We start from the raw sequence: 17,409 nt of genomic DNA, 5'->3' as shown, positions 1-17,409 counted from the left end.
ATTGATCAACAGGTCAATTAAAACCTAATGTGTACTCCACCACGATCTAGTGGTATCGTTGTAACACTTCAGGATCGAATCCACAGGGACCAAACAATTACACTATGAAATTATGTAGATTAAATATAGCTAAGACAAAAGAGGAAGTTTTGTGAATAAATTAACTAATCAAAAACGGAAAGTAAATAAGTTGTTTCTAAATCAAAAAGGAAATATTGGGCGCAGGGAATCAGTTAGGGGACATGACCACGAAATTAGATGATAAATTGGGATAGCATTAAACACCGTTCTTGAACTCAAATCTCGAATGTAAAACCAACCTACTGTCGCAGCATTAGCTATCTAGGCAAGGAATTGATAAAACTCTAAACCGTCGTTTGAATCTAAACAATCCTAGCAAGCAATAAGTTCAAGTTTGATTATGTTCACAAGGTGCCTCAACTTCAACTGTCGTTGGCTAAGGATCACCTTGCTCACCTATGTTCTTTTCAAGCAACTCAACAACACTTTTGGTGCCCCGATGAATTAAACCTAAGATCTTAATCTAGGTGATCAATCTAGCTTAAGCATTAAGAACAACAATAGACGAAGAACAATAAGATCAATCCCTAATCTAACAAATCTAGCATCAATTAATCATAGAAACCCTTCTGAAACCCTAAACCCAACAGTGAAACTACTCAGACATGGAGAAGCAGAAACAGCAAATCAATAATGAAGAAAACATAATTGAATTGCAAAAGGATAGAAAATAGGATTTAGAAATCTTCTCCAAAGTGTCAAGAAGGATTAGAGATCTTCTCCCCTTTGCTCTCAATATAAAATAGTCTCAGAAAATAAAGCTTATGTCTCTGGAGGCCGTGCCTCTAACTTAAATATCAAAATAAAACCCTAAAAGTCGGTTTAAAACAAATAAGGAAAAGTTGTGTCGGGGACGGGGACTGGTCGATCTCGAAAGGATCAGTCGATCCGGAACGTTTTTCTGCTTTCACTCCATCTGCTTACTAGCCCGAATCAGTCTTCAACCAATTAGCTCCAGATGCATGTTTTCACCCCCAAAACGCTCATATTCCTTCCAAAGTCACCTAGGACCTGTAAAGACTCACAAAAGACAAAAAGGACTCTAAAAGCACACTTGGACCTAAGAAAAGACTCAAAACAATCCTAAAAACTATAGTTAAAACCCTATAAAATACAGACACATCAGATTAATTCGTGTATAGTCCGAATTCTTAGCACAAGTAAGAGCCGTGATTCATACACTTTTTATGTTTGAATATTTATACAATTTGACTCTGTAATTGAATTTCTTATTGGACCTAGGTGCTCTTCAATGTAGAAGAATGGACTTTGAGGAATTATGTGCAGCAGTATTGAGTGTCCATCAGCTGGAAGCTTTTGATCGATGGGAACAACACGCTCGTTGTGTTTATCAGCTTTTCGAAAAGGAAAGAAACTGACCCACATCAGGATCATTGAAAATTTCCTTAACAAATCTAAGATCGGAGTAGGTTGTTGTTCTGCTAGCATCTCCTTCATTATATTTGTTTAGTTTCACTGAGAAATTATGTTTTCATATATCTGTTCAGCTGTTCTATAATTGCCTACTTGCTGAAACAGAGGATTTTTTTCTTTTTCTAATGTGTTTAGTTCTTGTTGCATGTCAAGCTCAAGACCGTACTTTTTAAAGATTGGTCTAAGCTAGAGGTGTCAAGCGGGCTCCATGCCCGCGGGCCTAGCCCAAATAGTACCTCTGCGGGGCGGATATGGACACTAAATATTAGGCCTATTAAAAAGCAGCCTTGCGGGTCTAGCCCAAGCGGATTGCGGGTTATAGCGGGTTATGTCTGCGGGTTAGCGGGTCGGCCCGCGGTCTTCAAATATTAAATAAAAATAAATATTTAATATAGATATATAACTATTTTTATATTATTTTAAATATATATCTTTTAAAATTATGTGACAATACAAATAAATTTAATATAAAAAACTAAAACATCTATAAAAATCAATATAAACATTAATTTTATTTAAAATTATAATTTATTAATTTTATTCAATTTTGTTAATATATTATTTAGGCCCGCGGGCCGGCCTGTTAATCCGCTGGGCTTAGCGGAGCGGACTTGGACATAACTTTTATGTCCACGGGCTTAGCGGGCCGGCCTGTCGCGGTCCAAAAAATTAAAACTGTCCGTCGCGGATGGCCCAAATGGACGCGGGCCGGCCCGTTTGACACCTCTAGTCTAAGCTAGTCTCATGTAATCAGCTTATTATATAATTGATATGCAATTTCCGAACCCGAAAATCTAACCCGTACCCAATTTAAAATACCTGATTCGAATCCAAAACAAATGTTGACATTGTACCTAAACTAAAATAGTGGTACCAATTACGGTTTGAAATCGGAGTATGAAACTAAATAAATAAATATATCAAATTATAAAATGCATATAGTAAATCAAATAAAAATTTTATTATTATTTATAAATAACGAATCAAAATTTACATAAATATTTCCTCATACTGCAAAGTGAGTTGCAATCTAGTACTGTAATCTAGTACTGTAATATGGTACTATGGTGATATAATAAAGTGAGTTGCAATCTAGTACTGTAATATGGTACTAATATGGTACTATGGTAATATGGTACTATGGTAAGTGAGTGAGTTACATAATATGGTAATATGGTAATATGGTACTATGGTACTGTAATAAAGTGAGTTGCAATCTAGTATTGTAATATGGTGATATATATATTGTCTATTATATCATCATTAGAGATATTTTGATCTAATACTTTTTTTGAACAACCATTTTGATCTAATACTATTATGATGATGATATTCAACTATTTGTAGCATATATGATTATGAGAAAAAATTACATAAACAACAGTTTCAAATCACATCTCTTTGAGCAACACTAGTACACTACATAACTGTCTCATGTAGTATAATTAAAATAATGACAGAAATGAAGTATAATTAACTATCATCGAATATAAGAATAATAAAAAAAAAAAACTAATTGTTCTTTAGATTTAACTTCATAGTATCACCATATGTTTCGTGAAAATTTTGGTTGTTTTTTTTTTTTTTTTTTTTTCAACCAAACATTAATAGATTAAAATAGAACTCCAAGATTGGTTGCCCAAACAGGAGGATAAGAGTTTACAAAAGATGATTCAGAAAGTAGAGATCTAGAAGACCGAGCAAGATAATCCGCCCGTACATTGACATCCCGTGGTATCCTGTCAAGGGTGAAGGAAGGGAAAGAAGTTCGGAGCAAAGCAAAATCCTCCAACAAATTTGAGAAAGCAGGCCAATCGTCTGGTGTCTGCACCATCGCAACTAACTCTGCACAGTCCATCTCGAAAGCTTGGCAATCAACTCCCGCCTCCATCAAGGAAGCCATAGCCCAGATCAACGCTTGTAATTCCGCATGTAAGGGAGAAAGGCTTCGTCGTTGACTCCGTGCTCCCAACAGAAGCGTTGAATCTTCTTCACTGTAGCACCACCAGCCCAGACCCTGAAAAGAATCCGTACATTTCCAAGAGCCATCCACCTGACAACGGGGAAAGGAACCCCTCTCCTCCAATAAAGGCGGAGGTTCCAGATAACGCGCCGAGAAGGATTTGGCCTCCTCCCACAATAATTTATCATTTGCTGCTTAATTTAAAATATCTGTTGGCTCAAGCTCAATACCTTGATAAACTTTTTTGTTCCTATCTTTCCAAATTGACCATACCACCCAGGGAAGACGAAGGGCTATATCTGAAACCCCGGATTAGGAAGAAGCCTACCAGAATATGAAATCTAAATTCGCATAGATCGAGTCATAAGGAAAACCTCCCTGATCTAGCACTACTGGAGACAACTCCCAAATACTTCGCGACCGTGGACATCCAAAAAGTGCATGATTAATAGTCTCTACTGCAGAATCACACCTCTTACACAAAGCATCACACCGGACACCCCGATTCGCAATCCGTTCTAACACCGGAAGAGTACCCGACCCAACCTGCCAGAAAAAGTGTTGAATCCTCGAGGGGACATCCAACTTCCAAGACTGTGCCCGCAAGGCCACACAAGTCGGCCCATACTCAACATCCGCAATTAATTCCCGGGCCAACCGATAACCGGATTTGACCGAATACTTTCCTGATTTAGTAAAATGCCATAATAGTTTATCCGGCTGAGAAGTTTTACTGACCGGCATGCTCCGAATAAGAGAGATATCCACTTGATCAAAGAATTCCTCCAGAGTAGGCAAATGCCAGTCCTTCGTAACTGGATTAATTAAATGATTAACCATCAAACTCGGCAACCACAACCTTCCCCGACCATTCGCTGGTCGTGGACGAGTGTCAGGCAACCATGGATCTCGCCAGACCGAAATCGAATAACCTGAACCTACCGCCCATCTCGCTCCCTGTTCCACCAACCCCTTAGTAGAATAAATACTTCTCCATGCAAAGGAAGGATTATTTGGTTTCCTTGCCATAAGAGGATGTTTGTTCCTGAAATATCGTCCTTTCATCACCCGGGCCATTAAGGATGTCGGATTATGAATTAAGCGCCAAAACTGTTTAGCCAACATGGCTTCATTGAATTGTTCCAAAGCACGGAAACCTAATCCTCCTTCACATTTATCTCTACACAATCTATCCCAAGCAACCCAATGCATACCTCGAGCCTTATCATTAGACTTCCACCAGAAGGTAGCTATCACACTCGTTAATTTAGACGTCAAATCCTGTGGTAGCTTGTAACAGGACATAACGTGGGTGGGAAGAGCCAACGCCACCGATTTAATCATAATTTCCTTACCACCCTTTGATAAACACTTGGCATACCAACCGTTAACGCGATCATCTAAACGATCTTTAATATAACTAAAAACCTTAGCTTTTGAGCCTTGCAGGTTTTCGGGAATACCCAAATACGAACCCATACCGCCTTCCTTAGAAATACCAATAACAGATTTCAACTGTGATCATACATCATCCGGCACCTTTTTACCAAACATGATAGAGGATTTATCCAGATTAACCTCCTGTCCTGAAGCTCTACCATAACTGCCAATTATGTCCATCACCGTCCTACATTCATTCGGCGTTGCCATACAAAAAACAGACTATCATCCGCAAACAACAAGTGCGAAACCGTAGGACTATCACAGGCGATAGTGATACCCGTTAATTTCTTCTCCCGTTCTACCTTTTTAATGTTAGCTATCAAAACCTCCGTGCAGAGTATAAATAAATATGGCGAGAGAGGATCCCCCTGGCGTAATCCCCTTTGTGGTCTAATAAAGCCACGGGGTTGCCCATTTAGAAGAACTTGATACGACACTGACGAAACACACCACATTATCAACGAAATCTATTTCCTGTCAAATCCCAGTTGGACCAAGACCGCCTCCAAAAAATCCCATTCGACCCGATCATAGGCCTTACTCATATCCGTCTTAAATGCCAGAAACTCCGAATTACACCGACGGTTAGTATTTAGCCCATAAAACATTTCCTGAGCCACCAGGATATTATCTGTAATTAACCGACCGGAGACAAAGGCTGATTGTGTTTCTGAAACCAAGAGAGGCAAAAGACGTTTCAGACGAAAACACAATACTTTAGAAATAATTTTGTAGCTCACATTGCATAGACTAATCGGTCTGAACTCTGCCATCCGCTGAGGCCGTTCAACTTTAGGAATAAGGCAAATATTAGTCTTATTTAAAAGCGGATCAAAGCTGCCAGTTCGGAAAAAATCCTTAACCAAGGCCACTAAATCGCCTTTAAGAGAGGACCAGAACCTCTGAAAAAACAGAGCCGTCATCCAATCAGGTCCTGGAGTTTTCTCCGGATGCATAGCAAACAAAGCCTTTCTGATTTCTCCTTCCGAGATATCCCGAGTTAAAGCTCTATTCATGCTATCCGTAATAATTGGGTTAATTGCTTGCAACATTTCCGAAATACCCCCACCGTCAGATTTCTTAAACAGATCCCCAAAGTAAGTCGTAGCAATGTGCTCCATACCCGCAGATGATTCATCCCAAACATTATTAGCATCAAATAAACCAATAATCCGATTACGCACCCTACGTTGTTTGGTGGATGCATGAAAGTAGGTAGTGTTTTTATCTCCAACCCGTAACCAAAATTTCCTACTCTTCTGCTGCCAATAAATCTTCTCATCATGGTAAGCCTCCTTCAATTTCCTCTCAATTCCCCGAATTTCCTCCTGCGTGATCGAATCATCCATCTTCGCATCTTGTAGGGCCGTCTTCAAAGACAAGATGATCGATGGACCAGTACTGACATTATTTTTCCGCCACCACGAAATCGAATTCCTACAATTTCTTATCTTGTCGACAAAACCCAGAATCCGAAAATTCCTTGTTCGATTCCACCCCGACTCTACCGCGCCAACTAATCCCGCCTTCCCCAACCAGCGTTTATCAAACCTGAATTGCCTCTGCCGTCGCCGGACCGCTATCAAACAGGTAGCTAAGATTGGACAATGATTGGACCCTATCATCTCCAGATAATCAACTCTCGAGTTTGGGAAGAATCCGTGCCAATCCTCGTTACCCAAAGGCCGATCCAATCGACACCGGACCACCTGATTATTGCAACGATTCCCTCGCCAAGATAATTGTTCCCCATAACAAGGAAATTCCAACATCCCACAATGACGAAGCATAGAAATAAATGGCTGAAAAGAAGAAGCTGAACGCAAGGCACCTCCCTGCTTTTCATGATTCTCAACTAATTCATTAAAATCTCCAATTATAAACCAATGATCAATGCGGAATGAGCCAATATCCGTTAATTTATCCCAAACTTTGTCACGGTATTGGGGGACCGGATCCCCATAAACAAGAGACATAAATACGGTTTGTTGCCCAATTGAAACTTATGTATCAATAATATGATCATTATCAAAAAGAATAGAAAGGTTTAATTCATTCTTGAAAAACAAAGCTAAACCACCACTAGCCCCGCGGGGTTCAATAGTAAACAATTTATTATAGCCAAACTTATTTTGAAATTTCTGTAAATAAGAAAAACATTTCTTTGTCTCTGATAAAAAATAAAATATCTGGCCTATTCTTCCTCCACAAATTCCCCAAATAATTCTCTGTCAGATCAGCCCCAATGCCCTAACAGTTTTTTTTTTTTTTTGTCATCTGATAGAACTTCAAGGAAAAAGAGTCTAGAAAAGTACAACCGAAGATCAAAAAAGAAAGACTGAAAGACTGAAACAGAAAACTAAATCGCCTCATGTCTAACTTGATTGTGGAGCCAAGAAGGCCCTCCAAGTGAGAGATAAGACTGAAGTCTACCATCCCTTGTTACACTCTTCGCAATTGCCACAGCCACCGTGTTTGCAGAAACCGCAACCGCTGAAGCTCTCCAAGACGTGAAGTTTGATAACTTCTCATGTATGTTACTCAGGAGAATACTGAAACGCGGCCAAGCAGAAGGACAGTTAATCGCCTCTATGACCATCCTGTTATCCAACGCAAGCTCGACTTTGTCAATATGTAGAATACGTAAAGCATCCAATGCCCACAGAAGGCATTGCAGGGCCGCTACAAACCGGGAATCCGCAGGTGAAAGAGCATTCCTCGCATGGTATAGAACCTGGCCAGTCTCATCTCGCAGAATCCAAGCACCACCATTTAGACGCGACGAGTTGTACCATGAAGATCTAATATTACACTTAACATACCCAGCCATCGGCTTTATCCATTTCTTTTCCACATTACCTTGCTTCATAGGATCTTGTGCCGTGATGTCTACTGGCCGAGACTGAGCTTCCTTCCACTGAGTAGCATCTTCCTGTGCTTTGAAGACTAACTCTCTTATATCCCCATTTTTTCCTTGGAACATCACAGTGTTTTTATGTTTCCAGACCCCCCAAAGAATCTACGGAATCGCTAACCTTACAGAACTGGGGATCTCCTCATCCTGTATGACTTTGAGCAGGTGTTCCCAGTTTATGTCAATATTCGTAGCAGAGAAACCACCAATAGGGCTAGGAATATTGGCTAAAGCCAAAGCTTGTCAAGCCACCGGGCATTCAAACAGCAGGTGACAAATAGTTTCAGTAGTTGAGCCACACCTCAAACATCTCGTATCTCCACCACAACCTCGTGATGCCAACCGTTCAGAGACTGCTAAGGCACCGGACAGCATTCGCCAGAGGAACGTTCTGATCTTGGGAACAGTTTCCACCTTCCATACGCTTGCCTTTAATTCATTGAGTTTAATCAAATCATCAGAACGAGGCTCGTAGAGTGTAGAAAGAGTCTGCACCAGCTAGTATCCACTTTTAACCGAGTATGAACCTGACTTTGTGTATGGCCATATAAATCTATCTCGATGATCAAGCTTCAACCGCATAGATAAGATCCGCTTAGCATCATCTATAGGACACAAACAAAGGACCTTTTCCTTATCCCATGTTGCAGCGCCTGGTGTTCTGAGGTCAACTACTTTCATGTTGAAATCAAAGAAAATCTGGGACCGAAATGGAGCTCGTGGATGTTTGTCCATTATCCATTTATCTCTCCAAACCAATGTATCACAACCGTCGCCAATCGACTTCATCAGACCAGCCTTCAGCAAATCACGCCCATGAAGAATGCTTCTCCACGCGTAAGATGGTCTCGATCCAGCACCACACTCAATGATAGATGTTTTGCGAAAATATCTACTCTTATAAAACCTCGTTACCAAAGAGTCAGGGTTATTAAGAATGCGCCATGCCTGCTTGGCCAATAAAGCCTGATTAAAATCTCCTAGGTCCTTGAAACCCAACCCACCTTCTGACTTTGATTTACACAACTTCTTCCACGCAACCCAAGCAATCTTCCGCCTCCCCTGGCAATTACTCCACCAAAATTCACACATCGCACTCGTTAACTTCCTGCAAAGATTTTTACTCAGCCGAAAACAAGACATGGCGTACACCGGTAATGCCATAGCCACCGCCTTCAATAACACTTCCTTACCACCCAAAGATAGTGACTTAGCAAACCAACCCTGCAGTCTGTTTTGGAGCTTATCACCAATGAAACCCAATAGCGCCTGTTTAGACCCACTAAAACACTCAGGCAATCCTAAGTAAGTTCCTGTACCACCCTCCTCATAAATGCTTAGTGTTTGCTTAACAACATTCTTTGTTTCCTCACTTATCCTCTTCCCAAAAGTAACAGCGGACTTGGAAAGATTTATCATTTGGCCAGACGCCTTACCATAACTTTGCAAACAAAGCATAAGCTCCTCACATTCTTCTTTCGTTGATTGGCAAACAAACAAACTATCATCAGCGAAGAGTAAGTTTTGTATGACTGGGCAAGACTCATTGAACCTGAACCCTGTGAGACGCTCCTGTTGATGACTTCTCTGTAATGCATACACTAAAGCCTCTGCACAGAGGATGAAGAGGAAAGGAGAAAGAGGATCTCCCTGTCGAATACCACGTCCCGGTTTGATCAGCCCAAAGTCGCAACCATTGATGAGGACTGAAAAGGATACGGATCTTACACACATCATTATCCACTGGACCCATTTTACAGCAAACCCCATCTTGATGAATAACTTCTCCAGGAAATCCCACTCTACTCTATCGTATGCCTTCGACATATCCGTCTTCACCGCAATGAAATGCTCATCAAACTTCACATTCGTCTTAAGAGCATGCACGATCTCATGAGCAATTAAAATGTTGTCTGATATCAACCTTCCAGCAACGAAAGCTCCCTGAGTTTCCGAAACTAGGTCTGGAAGACAACGTGTCAAACGAGAGCAAAGTACCTTGGATACAATCTTGTACAAAACAGAACACAGACTAATCGGCCTCATGTCACTCATTTGGTTTGCATTTGGCTTCTTAGGGATCAAGCATAGTTGAGTATGATTCCATCCTTGCGGCATCACCCCTGTCTGAAAGAATCCTTGTACCTCTGTAATGATATCCGCACCCACAATATGCCAATACTTCCTGAAGAAAGCACCGGTCCAGCCATCCGCACCAGGTGCACTATCACCCTTAATATTAAAGGCCGCTTGTTTAATTTCCTGAGCCGAGACTGGAGCTGTTAAACGCACATTCATGTCCTCTGATACACGCGGTTCCATGCCTTCGAGTAGATCCTCAATGCCAGTGGGGTTTGAAGTCTGGAACAACTGAGAGAAATACTCCGCAGCTATATCACCTTTAGAACCCTCTTCAAAGCATTCCACCCCATTTTTGTCAATCAGAGACACCAGACGGTTCTTCAATCTTTTATACTTGACACTCCCATGGAAATATGCTGTGTTTTTATCCCCTATTTGCAACCAAGTTTCTCTACTTTTAGTCTTCCAGTATACCTCTTCTTCCCTGAAAGCAACATTTAGTGCCCATTTGATCTGTTGCAGCCGCCTAAAATTTGGATGAGTCTTTGTAGATTCAAACTCCAGATCTTTTCTGAGCAGCTGGATTTGTGAAGCAGAATTAGTCATGTGTGTTTTCTTCCAACGAGACAGAGCACGACGGCACTGAGAGAGGCTTGCCATCACCAGACTGCTTGTCATCCTGTTCCCCGCTTCCCACTGCTCTCTAATGATTTTCTCAGTATCAGGTTTGTTGATCCAACGTTTATCAAACATGAACCTCCCTCTGAACCGTGAGTCCGCATCCACCAAACGAGTGATTATTGGTCTATGATCTGATCCTAACAGGTCTAGATACTCAGTGTTAACTCTGGGAAATAGATCAAACCAGCCACTGTTTCCAAAACTGTGATCCAGTCTGCACTGCACCCATACATTCTCTCTTCTGCCTCCCCAAGAGAAATGATTCCCAGTACTTGGAATCTCCTTTATTCTACAGTCTCTTGCTAACGTACGAAAATGGTAAAAAGAGCTCTCCGGTTGTCTTGGCCCTCCCACCTTCTCAGAGTTGTCCATGATTTCATTGAAATCACCAGTAAGCATCCACGCGGCATCCCGTTGAATCCCAATTCTGGTAATCCTCTTCCATACCTCTGATCGCAAATGCCGTGCTGGATCACCATATATAAAGGTAATATAGAATTCTAAAGTACCTTTGATGATTTTTGTATCTATCAGCCTGGAATCCGAATGAAGTACTTCCACCTGATAGACATCTTTCCAGAACAAAGCCAGACCTCCGCTCAAACCAATCGGGTTCACAATGTGAACTTGATCATACCCTAACCAATCTCTGACAGTTCAATTATTAATTTTTGTTGTTTTAGGTGAGAAATATTATAGATTTTTAGAATAAGGGATTGACTGGTTCAATTATTATTATTATTATTATTTGAAACAGTGTTTTTTTGAGGCTGAATATCAAACACTGTTCAAACAAAAGCCCAAACACCGACCCAGAAGAAGCTGATTTGATACTATTTTAAAGAGAGGAAAAAGAAATTATACTATTGCAAACCCTCCTCGTCTCTCTCACTTTTACTCTTCTTCCTCTTCAGTCTTCACCTTGTAATCAATCTCTCCAAAATCAGAAAATGACTTCTTCAGTACTAACCTCAAGCTTAAAGCTTTTAGCTATGGCCAATTCTTCCTCTTCGACCCCTTTCTGTATTCCTTCTATCTTCAACATCTCTTCCTCTAAGCCTCACCGCTCCAATTTTTACTTCCCTTCACGACCCATTGATTTCACACTCTCTCTCAATTCCAAAACTCTCCGTAACTCATCTCCTGTTGTTACTTTTGTTTCCCAAACTTCGGATTCGGCTGAGGAAGAAGAAGGTGAGGATGGGAGCATCGGAGGTACTGTAGACGGTGGCGAATTCCCGGAGCCACCGGAAGAAGCTAAACTGTTCGTAGGTAACTTGCCGTACGATGTTGATAGCCAAGCTTTGGCTATGCTCTTTGAGCAAGCTGGTACTGTTGAGATTTCAGAGGTAAATTCCTAATTTTTGTGTTTTGACATTGAATCCAAATGTTGTGGCATTGTTACGTCTGGAGAGAGTTAGTTTAGAGTCTTAAATTTCATTGTTTGATTTGCCTTAAAGGAATGATTTTTTTTTTCATGGGTGTGATTTGAAATTTGGTTTTATAGATTGATTTGTTTTAAAGGAATGATTTTGTTTCATGGGTCTGTTTTGAATTGCAGGTTATATACAATAGGGAAACTGATCAAAGTCGTGGATTTGGGTTTGTGACAATGAGTACAGTTGAAGAAGCAGAGAAAGCTGTTGAGAAGTTCAATCGCTATGTAAGCCAATTTAATCATTAACTTGTCTCTAAATTCAGATGTTGAGGTTGATTGGTACAACAAATGCAGGAAGTGAATGGGAGGCTTTTGACTGTAAACATAGCAGCTCCTAAAGGATCAAGACCGGAACGACAACCTCGTGTATATGAGGATGCTGCGTGTAGGATCTATGTTGGGAATCTGCCATGGGATGTGGATAGTGCTCGTTTAGAACAAGTGTTTAGCGAGCACGGTAAAGTGGTTGATGCTCGAGTGGTTAACGATAGAGAGACAGGTCGTTCGCGTGGGTTTGGGTTTGTTACAATGTCTAACGAGAATGAAGTTAATGATGCCATTGCTGCTCTCTATGGACAGGTAAAAGGAAACAGTTCTCCATGAGTTTATTTGGTTTATCTTCTTGTGACCTGTGGCTTTCTGTTATCTAATTGTTCCTTTGTGGTTTCAGAATTTGGAAGGCAGAGCAATTAAAGTAAACGTGGCTGCGGAACGACCAAGGCGTGCATTTTGAAAGTTCAGTGAGTCTTGATATTGTGAGATATGATTGTAAATGTTCTCAGTTGCAACTCCGATGTAGCTATGGGAAATCAAACTTGAGTTCAAGCTTTTGTAAACATATTTTCTTTATTACCCATCAAAACATATTACAAAACATTACACAACCTCTACATGTATGTACACTAAGATGGGGGATATAGAGTTTTGTTTCTTGGTCAGAATCCTCCTAACTGTTCGTCACGGCTAGTGAGGGGCACATACCTAACTGAAGTTTCTGTATGTGCCTTGATGGAACCATCCTCGCTTTTGTCAATTACCTTGAGGTCTTGAAAATAGGTTCCTAGTGGAATCACCATTCGCCCACCTGGTTTTAGCTGATCCAAAAGAGGCTGTGGGATTTCTGATGCCGCTGCTCCTACGTGTATCGCATCATACGGTCCAAACTCTTGCCAACCCTTTCTTCCATCTGCCATAAGGTAAGAATGAGTCGATGATTTTGCTCATAAGGGAAAGTTCATCCATACAATGTTTTGAAGTTGGAAAGCGAATACCTACCACCGACATGTAGGGAGAGAGATCCTTTCTTAAGCAAAGAAGCAGCGACACTCTTTTCTATATTCTTGATCGACATATCAACCAATTCAGGGATATGATCCACACCAACAACACGTCCCTCAGCTCCAACCATCAGCGCAAAACAGCCAGTCAAGTACCCGGTTCCTTCAAACATAAGCTTATTGTCATGCTAACTCCTACCCAAAACTCAAACAACTTAGACTATTACATAACATCAAGTATAAAGGTAACCTGAACCAACATCCAAAGCACGCATTCCGGGCTGGAGCTTATCTTCCAAGAGTTGCAAGCAAGTAGCATGCATATGTGGAGCAGAAATGGTGGCATTATAACCTATAGGCACAGGAGTATCAACATAAGCTGAAGAACCAGCTGGTACAAAGAGACCTCTATCCAAATCTTCCATAACTTGAGCTACCCTTTTCGATGATATCACACCGTACCGCTTCAAATTTTCCACCATTGTTTTCTTGCCACTCGAGCCAGCTCCACTCTGAAACTGCTATCACTCCACATATTAAATTCGTCTAAGCACACCAGTCACAAATTGAACCAAATCCTTAAGAAGTAACCACAGTGAGAATAAGTGTTGGGAATAAAACTGAAACATATACCTCCATGTGGAAGAAGGAAGTGAGGAGACGACGGGAGAAGCGAGAGAGATTGAGATTTAGAAACTGAGATGATGAGCCGTGGCAGTGAAGTCTACGTGGTGCACAACAGAGACGACCGTATGCTCTTAATGTGATTGTTGGGCATATTAAAACCGGAGCTCTCATTCTTGGTTTGTTTTGTTATAGATTCTAGTTTCTTCTCTCATGTTCTGTTTACTCTGTTCGTTGTGTTCATACTCCAGTTGGATTCATATCTCGCCACGTAGCCCTCATGACGTGATCTACTACTCTAGTCAGGAATTAGGAAACAATGTAAATGGGCTTTTATAGGCCCAGTAAGCTGATATTCTGATGTTGCTTTCCGGCTACTACTATAACAAAACTTCACGTAAAATGGTATGAATAAAGATTAATTTAATGTATAGTTTACCAATTTTAATTTAATGAAATTACGAAATCATGTAGAAAAATTCATTTTCTTGTTTATATATATTGATCATAAATCATTAAGTAATCATTAATTACAAAATCTGATTTTAATCAATTTTTCAATAAACTAATTTTGTTGGGAAAAATCCAAAAAAAAAATCACATTGCAGAACATTGCAGTTTTTGTATTGTTGTAATTTTGGGGAATCGTAAAGCAGGCGGTGGAACTTAAAGTCGCCACCGTTTCCGATCAAAATCAACCTCTACTCAAACCCTAATTCCGAACTCTGATCGAGAGATGATGTAAGTCTTGATTTGGATCTTTTGTTAAATAAGGTTTTTTTTTACGATTGTGTGAAATTTTTTTGATTCCGACGATCGTCGGAACTTTTTCAGGTCAGTTGAGGAGAAAGCTATGGAAGCGATCAAAGACGCTTTGAGAGCTTTGCGGAAGCGTCATCTTCTTGAAGAAGGAGCTCATGCTCCTGCGATTTCTGCTCTCTCTAAGCCTATTCTTTCTCAGGTAACCTTGTTCGTTCCTTTTATCAATTGCTTCGTATTTCGCCATTTTCATCTTCATATTGCTTAGTAAACATGGAAAGGTTTAAGGTTCTTTCATATAATTTGCACTATGGAATACTTTGCAAGAAATGTTATGTAGTGCTCTTCTTTGAATTTCTTAACCAAAATTGTAGCTCTCTGTATGTTGTTTGTTGTGAGTTTGTCTTGACCTCTGCTTGTGTCTCCTGCAATGGATGATATAAAACATTGATCCATTTCTCCGTTCTTTAATCTGCTTTTTGTTTTTGGTTATGTTGTTGTACTGTTTGTGTCACAGAGTAGTATAAAAGTATGTCTAGTTTAGTTTTAAGTTTATGCTTGCTTCAGTTGAGTAGTATGCCTCGAAGTTTGTATTGGACCCTTTTGTTTTGGTTCAGCTTGGCAGTTCATTTGGTCTTTTCTCTCTACAATTATCTGAAACATGTCCTGAACTCCGGATCTGGTTTATCTATATGCATGTAGGGGTCAGAATGGAAGGAGAAAACAGAAAAACTGGAAACAGAGTTACAGCAATGCTACAAGGCTCAATCCCGACTGTCTGAACAACTTGTGATAGAAGTAGCTGAATCAAGAACTTCAAAAGCTTCTTTACAAGAGAAGGAGTTGTTAATTAATGACACGCAGAAGGAATTAACCCAAAGAAGGTAATAATTGTTTTGCACTGAGTGTAAGGAATTAAGTTGTGCGATCCTTAAAACTAGAGTTGTTCTGTAGGGAGGAGTGTACACGATTACAAGAAGAGTTAGAGGAAAAGACCAAGACGGTGGATGTACTTATTGCTGAAAACCAGGAAATCCGGTCTCAGCTGGAGGAGATGACAAATAGAGCGCAAAAAGCAGAGTCCGAGAATAAAATGTTAATTGATCGATGGATGTTACAGAAGATGCAGGATGCTGAACGTCTTAACGAGGTACATAAGGACTTCCATTTCATTGAGAGTTTCTAATGGCAGAGTTTATTAGTCCCCTTTGGTTAGGCTGGCCTTAATTATTTTTTTCTTACTTAGGCAAATGATCTCTATGAAGAAATGCTAGCTAAGCTGAAGGCAAATGGTTTGGAAAATCTTGCGCGGCAACAAGTTGATGGCGTTGTCCGCCGCAATGAAGATGGAACCGATCACTTTGTTGAGTCAACCATTCCGTCAACATGTGGACACCGTATCCATGCTCATGAAGGTGGCTGTGGTTCAATAATCTTTGAATACAACTCGGGTACTCTGTTTACTGGTGGGCAAGACCGAGCAGTAAAAATGTGGGACACCAATAGCGGGACGTTAATCAAAAGCTTATTCGGTTCCTTGGGGAATATACTTGATCTTGCCGTAACCCACGACAATAAATCCGTGATCGCAGCAAGCAGCTCAAACAATTTGTTTGTGTGGGATGTAAGCTCGGGTAGGGTACGCCATACACTCACAGGCCACACTGATAAGGTTTGTGCTGTGGATGTGAGCAAATTCTCCAGCCGACATGTCGTCAGTGCAGCATATGACCGTACCATAAACTTTGGGATTTGCAGAAAGGTTACTGCACTAACACCGTACTCTTTACCAGTAACTGCAATGCAATCTGCCTCAGCATAGATGGGCTTACCGTATTCTCAGGCCACATGGATGGGAATCTTAGATTATGGGATATTCAAACTGGTAAACTTCTCTCTGAAGTAGCTGGACATTCTTCTGCTGTGACCTCGGTATCATTGTCCCGGAATGGAAATAGGATCTTGACGAGCGGGAGAGACAACGTGCATAATGTTTTCGACACCCGGACTCTTGAAATATGTGGGACGTTGAGAGCATCAGGGAACAGATTGGCATCGAATTGGAGCCGATCATGTATAAGTCCAGATGATGATTATGTGGCTGCGGGATCTGCTGATGGGACGGTTCATGTATGGTCACTATCTAAAGGCAATATTGTGAGCATTCTCAAGGAGCAAACATCTCCTATACTGTGTTGTTCTTGGAGTGGGATCGGGAAACCATTGGCATCCGCTGATAAAAACGGATACGTTTGCACATGGACATGATTATGAAACAGTTTGAACACACTGGTTTGTTAACTCAATGCGTCGTATGCTTCCCAAAAGGATGGATGGGCGTGTATACTTTTGTCTTGTGGTGAATTCTTACCCTCTAAAGAACTTGCATTTGATGAAATGTTTCCTACCGTATATAATTGTTTTCTAAGGTTCATTTCAGTTTATTGCTCAATTTTTTCAAAACAAATATATTTAATTATCGACACCATGAGCACCACTATTTGGGTATGTTCAGTGACGCTTCGGATACTGTAGTTAGGAAGTTAGGAGGTTGAATTTAGATGTCGTGTGACCCTCAAGACTCGAATTAGTATGGTATATGTCGAGAATTATCTTGGGTCCATACACTGCTGTCAATATGATTATGAATTTTTCATATAATGAGAGTTTTTGATGATTTTTTTTCTTGGAATAATAATAGCATTTAAATCCA

General features: G+C 40.5%; 3 protein-coding genes and 1 pseudogene across 6 annotated transcripts; 2 read left to right on the top strand and 2 right to left on the bottom strand.

Annotated features, from left to right (window-relative positions):
* Window positions 1-7,280: 7,280 nt before the first annotated feature.
* LOC147948814 (uncharacterized) lies at window positions 7,281-7,904 on the bottom strand. Its single transcript, XM_087468678.1, has one exon. It carries the CDS (start codon window positions 7,902-7,904, stop codon window positions 7,281-7,283), a length of 624 nt encoding a protein of 207 aa, XP_087324804.1.
* A 3,356-nt stretch (window positions 7,905-11,260) lies between these two features.
* Window positions 11,261-12,974, top strand: LOC104724875 (RNA-binding protein CP31B, chloroplastic). The gene is made up of 4 exons (XM_010443436.2): window positions 11,261-11,947; window positions 12,160-12,261; window positions 12,331-12,615; window positions 12,707-12,974. Exons 1-4 carry the CDS (start codon window positions 11,549-11,551, stop codon window positions 12,767-12,769), a joined length of 849 nt encoding a protein of 282 aa, XP_010441738.1. The 5' UTR covers window positions 11,261-11,548; the 3' UTR covers window positions 12,770-12,974.
* LOC104724883 (protein-L-isoaspartate O-methyltransferase 2) lies at window positions 12,864-14,222 on the bottom strand. Of its 3 annotated transcripts, none has more exons than XM_010443456.3 (4): window positions 13,947-14,222; window positions 13,564-13,831; window positions 13,312-13,476; window positions 12,864-13,222 (listed from the first exon to the last, which is right to left on the bottom strand). In XM_010443456.3, the coding sequence occupies exons 1-4, from the start codon at window positions 14,109-14,111 to the stop codon at window positions 12,972-12,974; spliced, it is 849 nt and encodes a 282-aa protein (XP_010441758.1). In that variant the 5' UTR covers window positions 14,112-14,222; the 3' UTR covers window positions 12,864-12,971. The 3 variants fall into 3 exon arrangements, with proteins under 3 accessions (XP_010441758.1, XP_010441750.1, XP_087341459.1); XM_010443448.3 differs by having other exon boundaries at window positions 13,564-13,834; window positions 13,947-14,193; XM_087485333.1 differs by having other exon boundaries at window positions 13,564-13,825; window positions 13,947-14,193.
* Window positions 14,223-14,367: 145 nt separating this feature from the next.
* On the top strand, window positions 14,368-17,163 carry LOC104724865 (autophagy-related protein 16-like; annotated as a pseudogene). The gene is made up of 5 exons (XR_015580421.1): window positions 14,368-14,678; window positions 14,772-14,898; window positions 15,399-15,580; window positions 15,651-15,846; window positions 15,943-17,163. The product of XR_015580421.1 is annotated as an autophagy-related protein 16-like (transcript).
* Window positions 17,164-17,409: the final 246 nt, after the last annotated feature.

This window comes from Camelina sativa, chromosome 2, assembly GCF_030686135.1.
Source record: "Camelina sativa cultivar CO46 ecotype springtype chromosome 2, ASM3068613v1".
In the NCBI taxonomy this organism is placed as follows: domain Eukaryota; kingdom Viridiplantae; phylum Streptophyta; class Magnoliopsida; order Brassicales; family Brassicaceae; genus Camelina; species Camelina sativa.
This window is presented reverse-complemented; position numbering and strand designations above follow the sequence as displayed.

What these genes read in the sequence shown, in the direction of transcription:
- LOC147948814 (XM_087468678.1), bottom strand. Translation starts at nt 7,904, where the DNA reads ATGTTCCAAGGAAAAAATGGGGATATAAGAGAGTTAGTCTTCAAAGCA.
- LOC104724875 (XM_010443436.2), top strand. Translation starts at nt 11,549, where the DNA reads ATGACTTCTTCAGTACTAACCTCAAGCTTAAAGCTTTTAGCTATGGCC. An exon ending in GTACTGTTGAGATTTCAGAG is followed by an intron (nt 11,948 to 12,159) that starts GTAAATTCCTAA and finishes TTTGAATTGCAG; the next exon opens with GTTATATACAATAGGGAAAC. An exon ending in TTGAGAAGTTCAATCGCTAT is followed by an intron (nt 12,262 to 12,330) that starts GTAAGCCAATTT and finishes CAACAAATGCAG; the next exon opens with GAAGTGAATGGGAGGCTTTT.
- LOC104724883 (XM_010443448.3), bottom strand. Translation starts at nt 14,111, where the DNA reads ATGAGAGCTCCGGTTTTAATATGCCCAACAATCACATTAAGAGCATAC. An exon ending in CTTCCTTCTTCCACATGGAG is followed by an intron (nt 13,835 to 13,946) that starts GTATATGTTTCA and finishes GTGGAGTGATAG; the next exon opens with CAGTTTCAGAGTGGAGCTGG. An exon ending in TGCTTTGGATGTTGGTTCAG is followed by an intron (nt 13,477 to 13,563) that starts GTTACCTTTATA and finishes TTATGTTTGAAG; the next exon opens with GAACCGGGTACTTGACTGGC.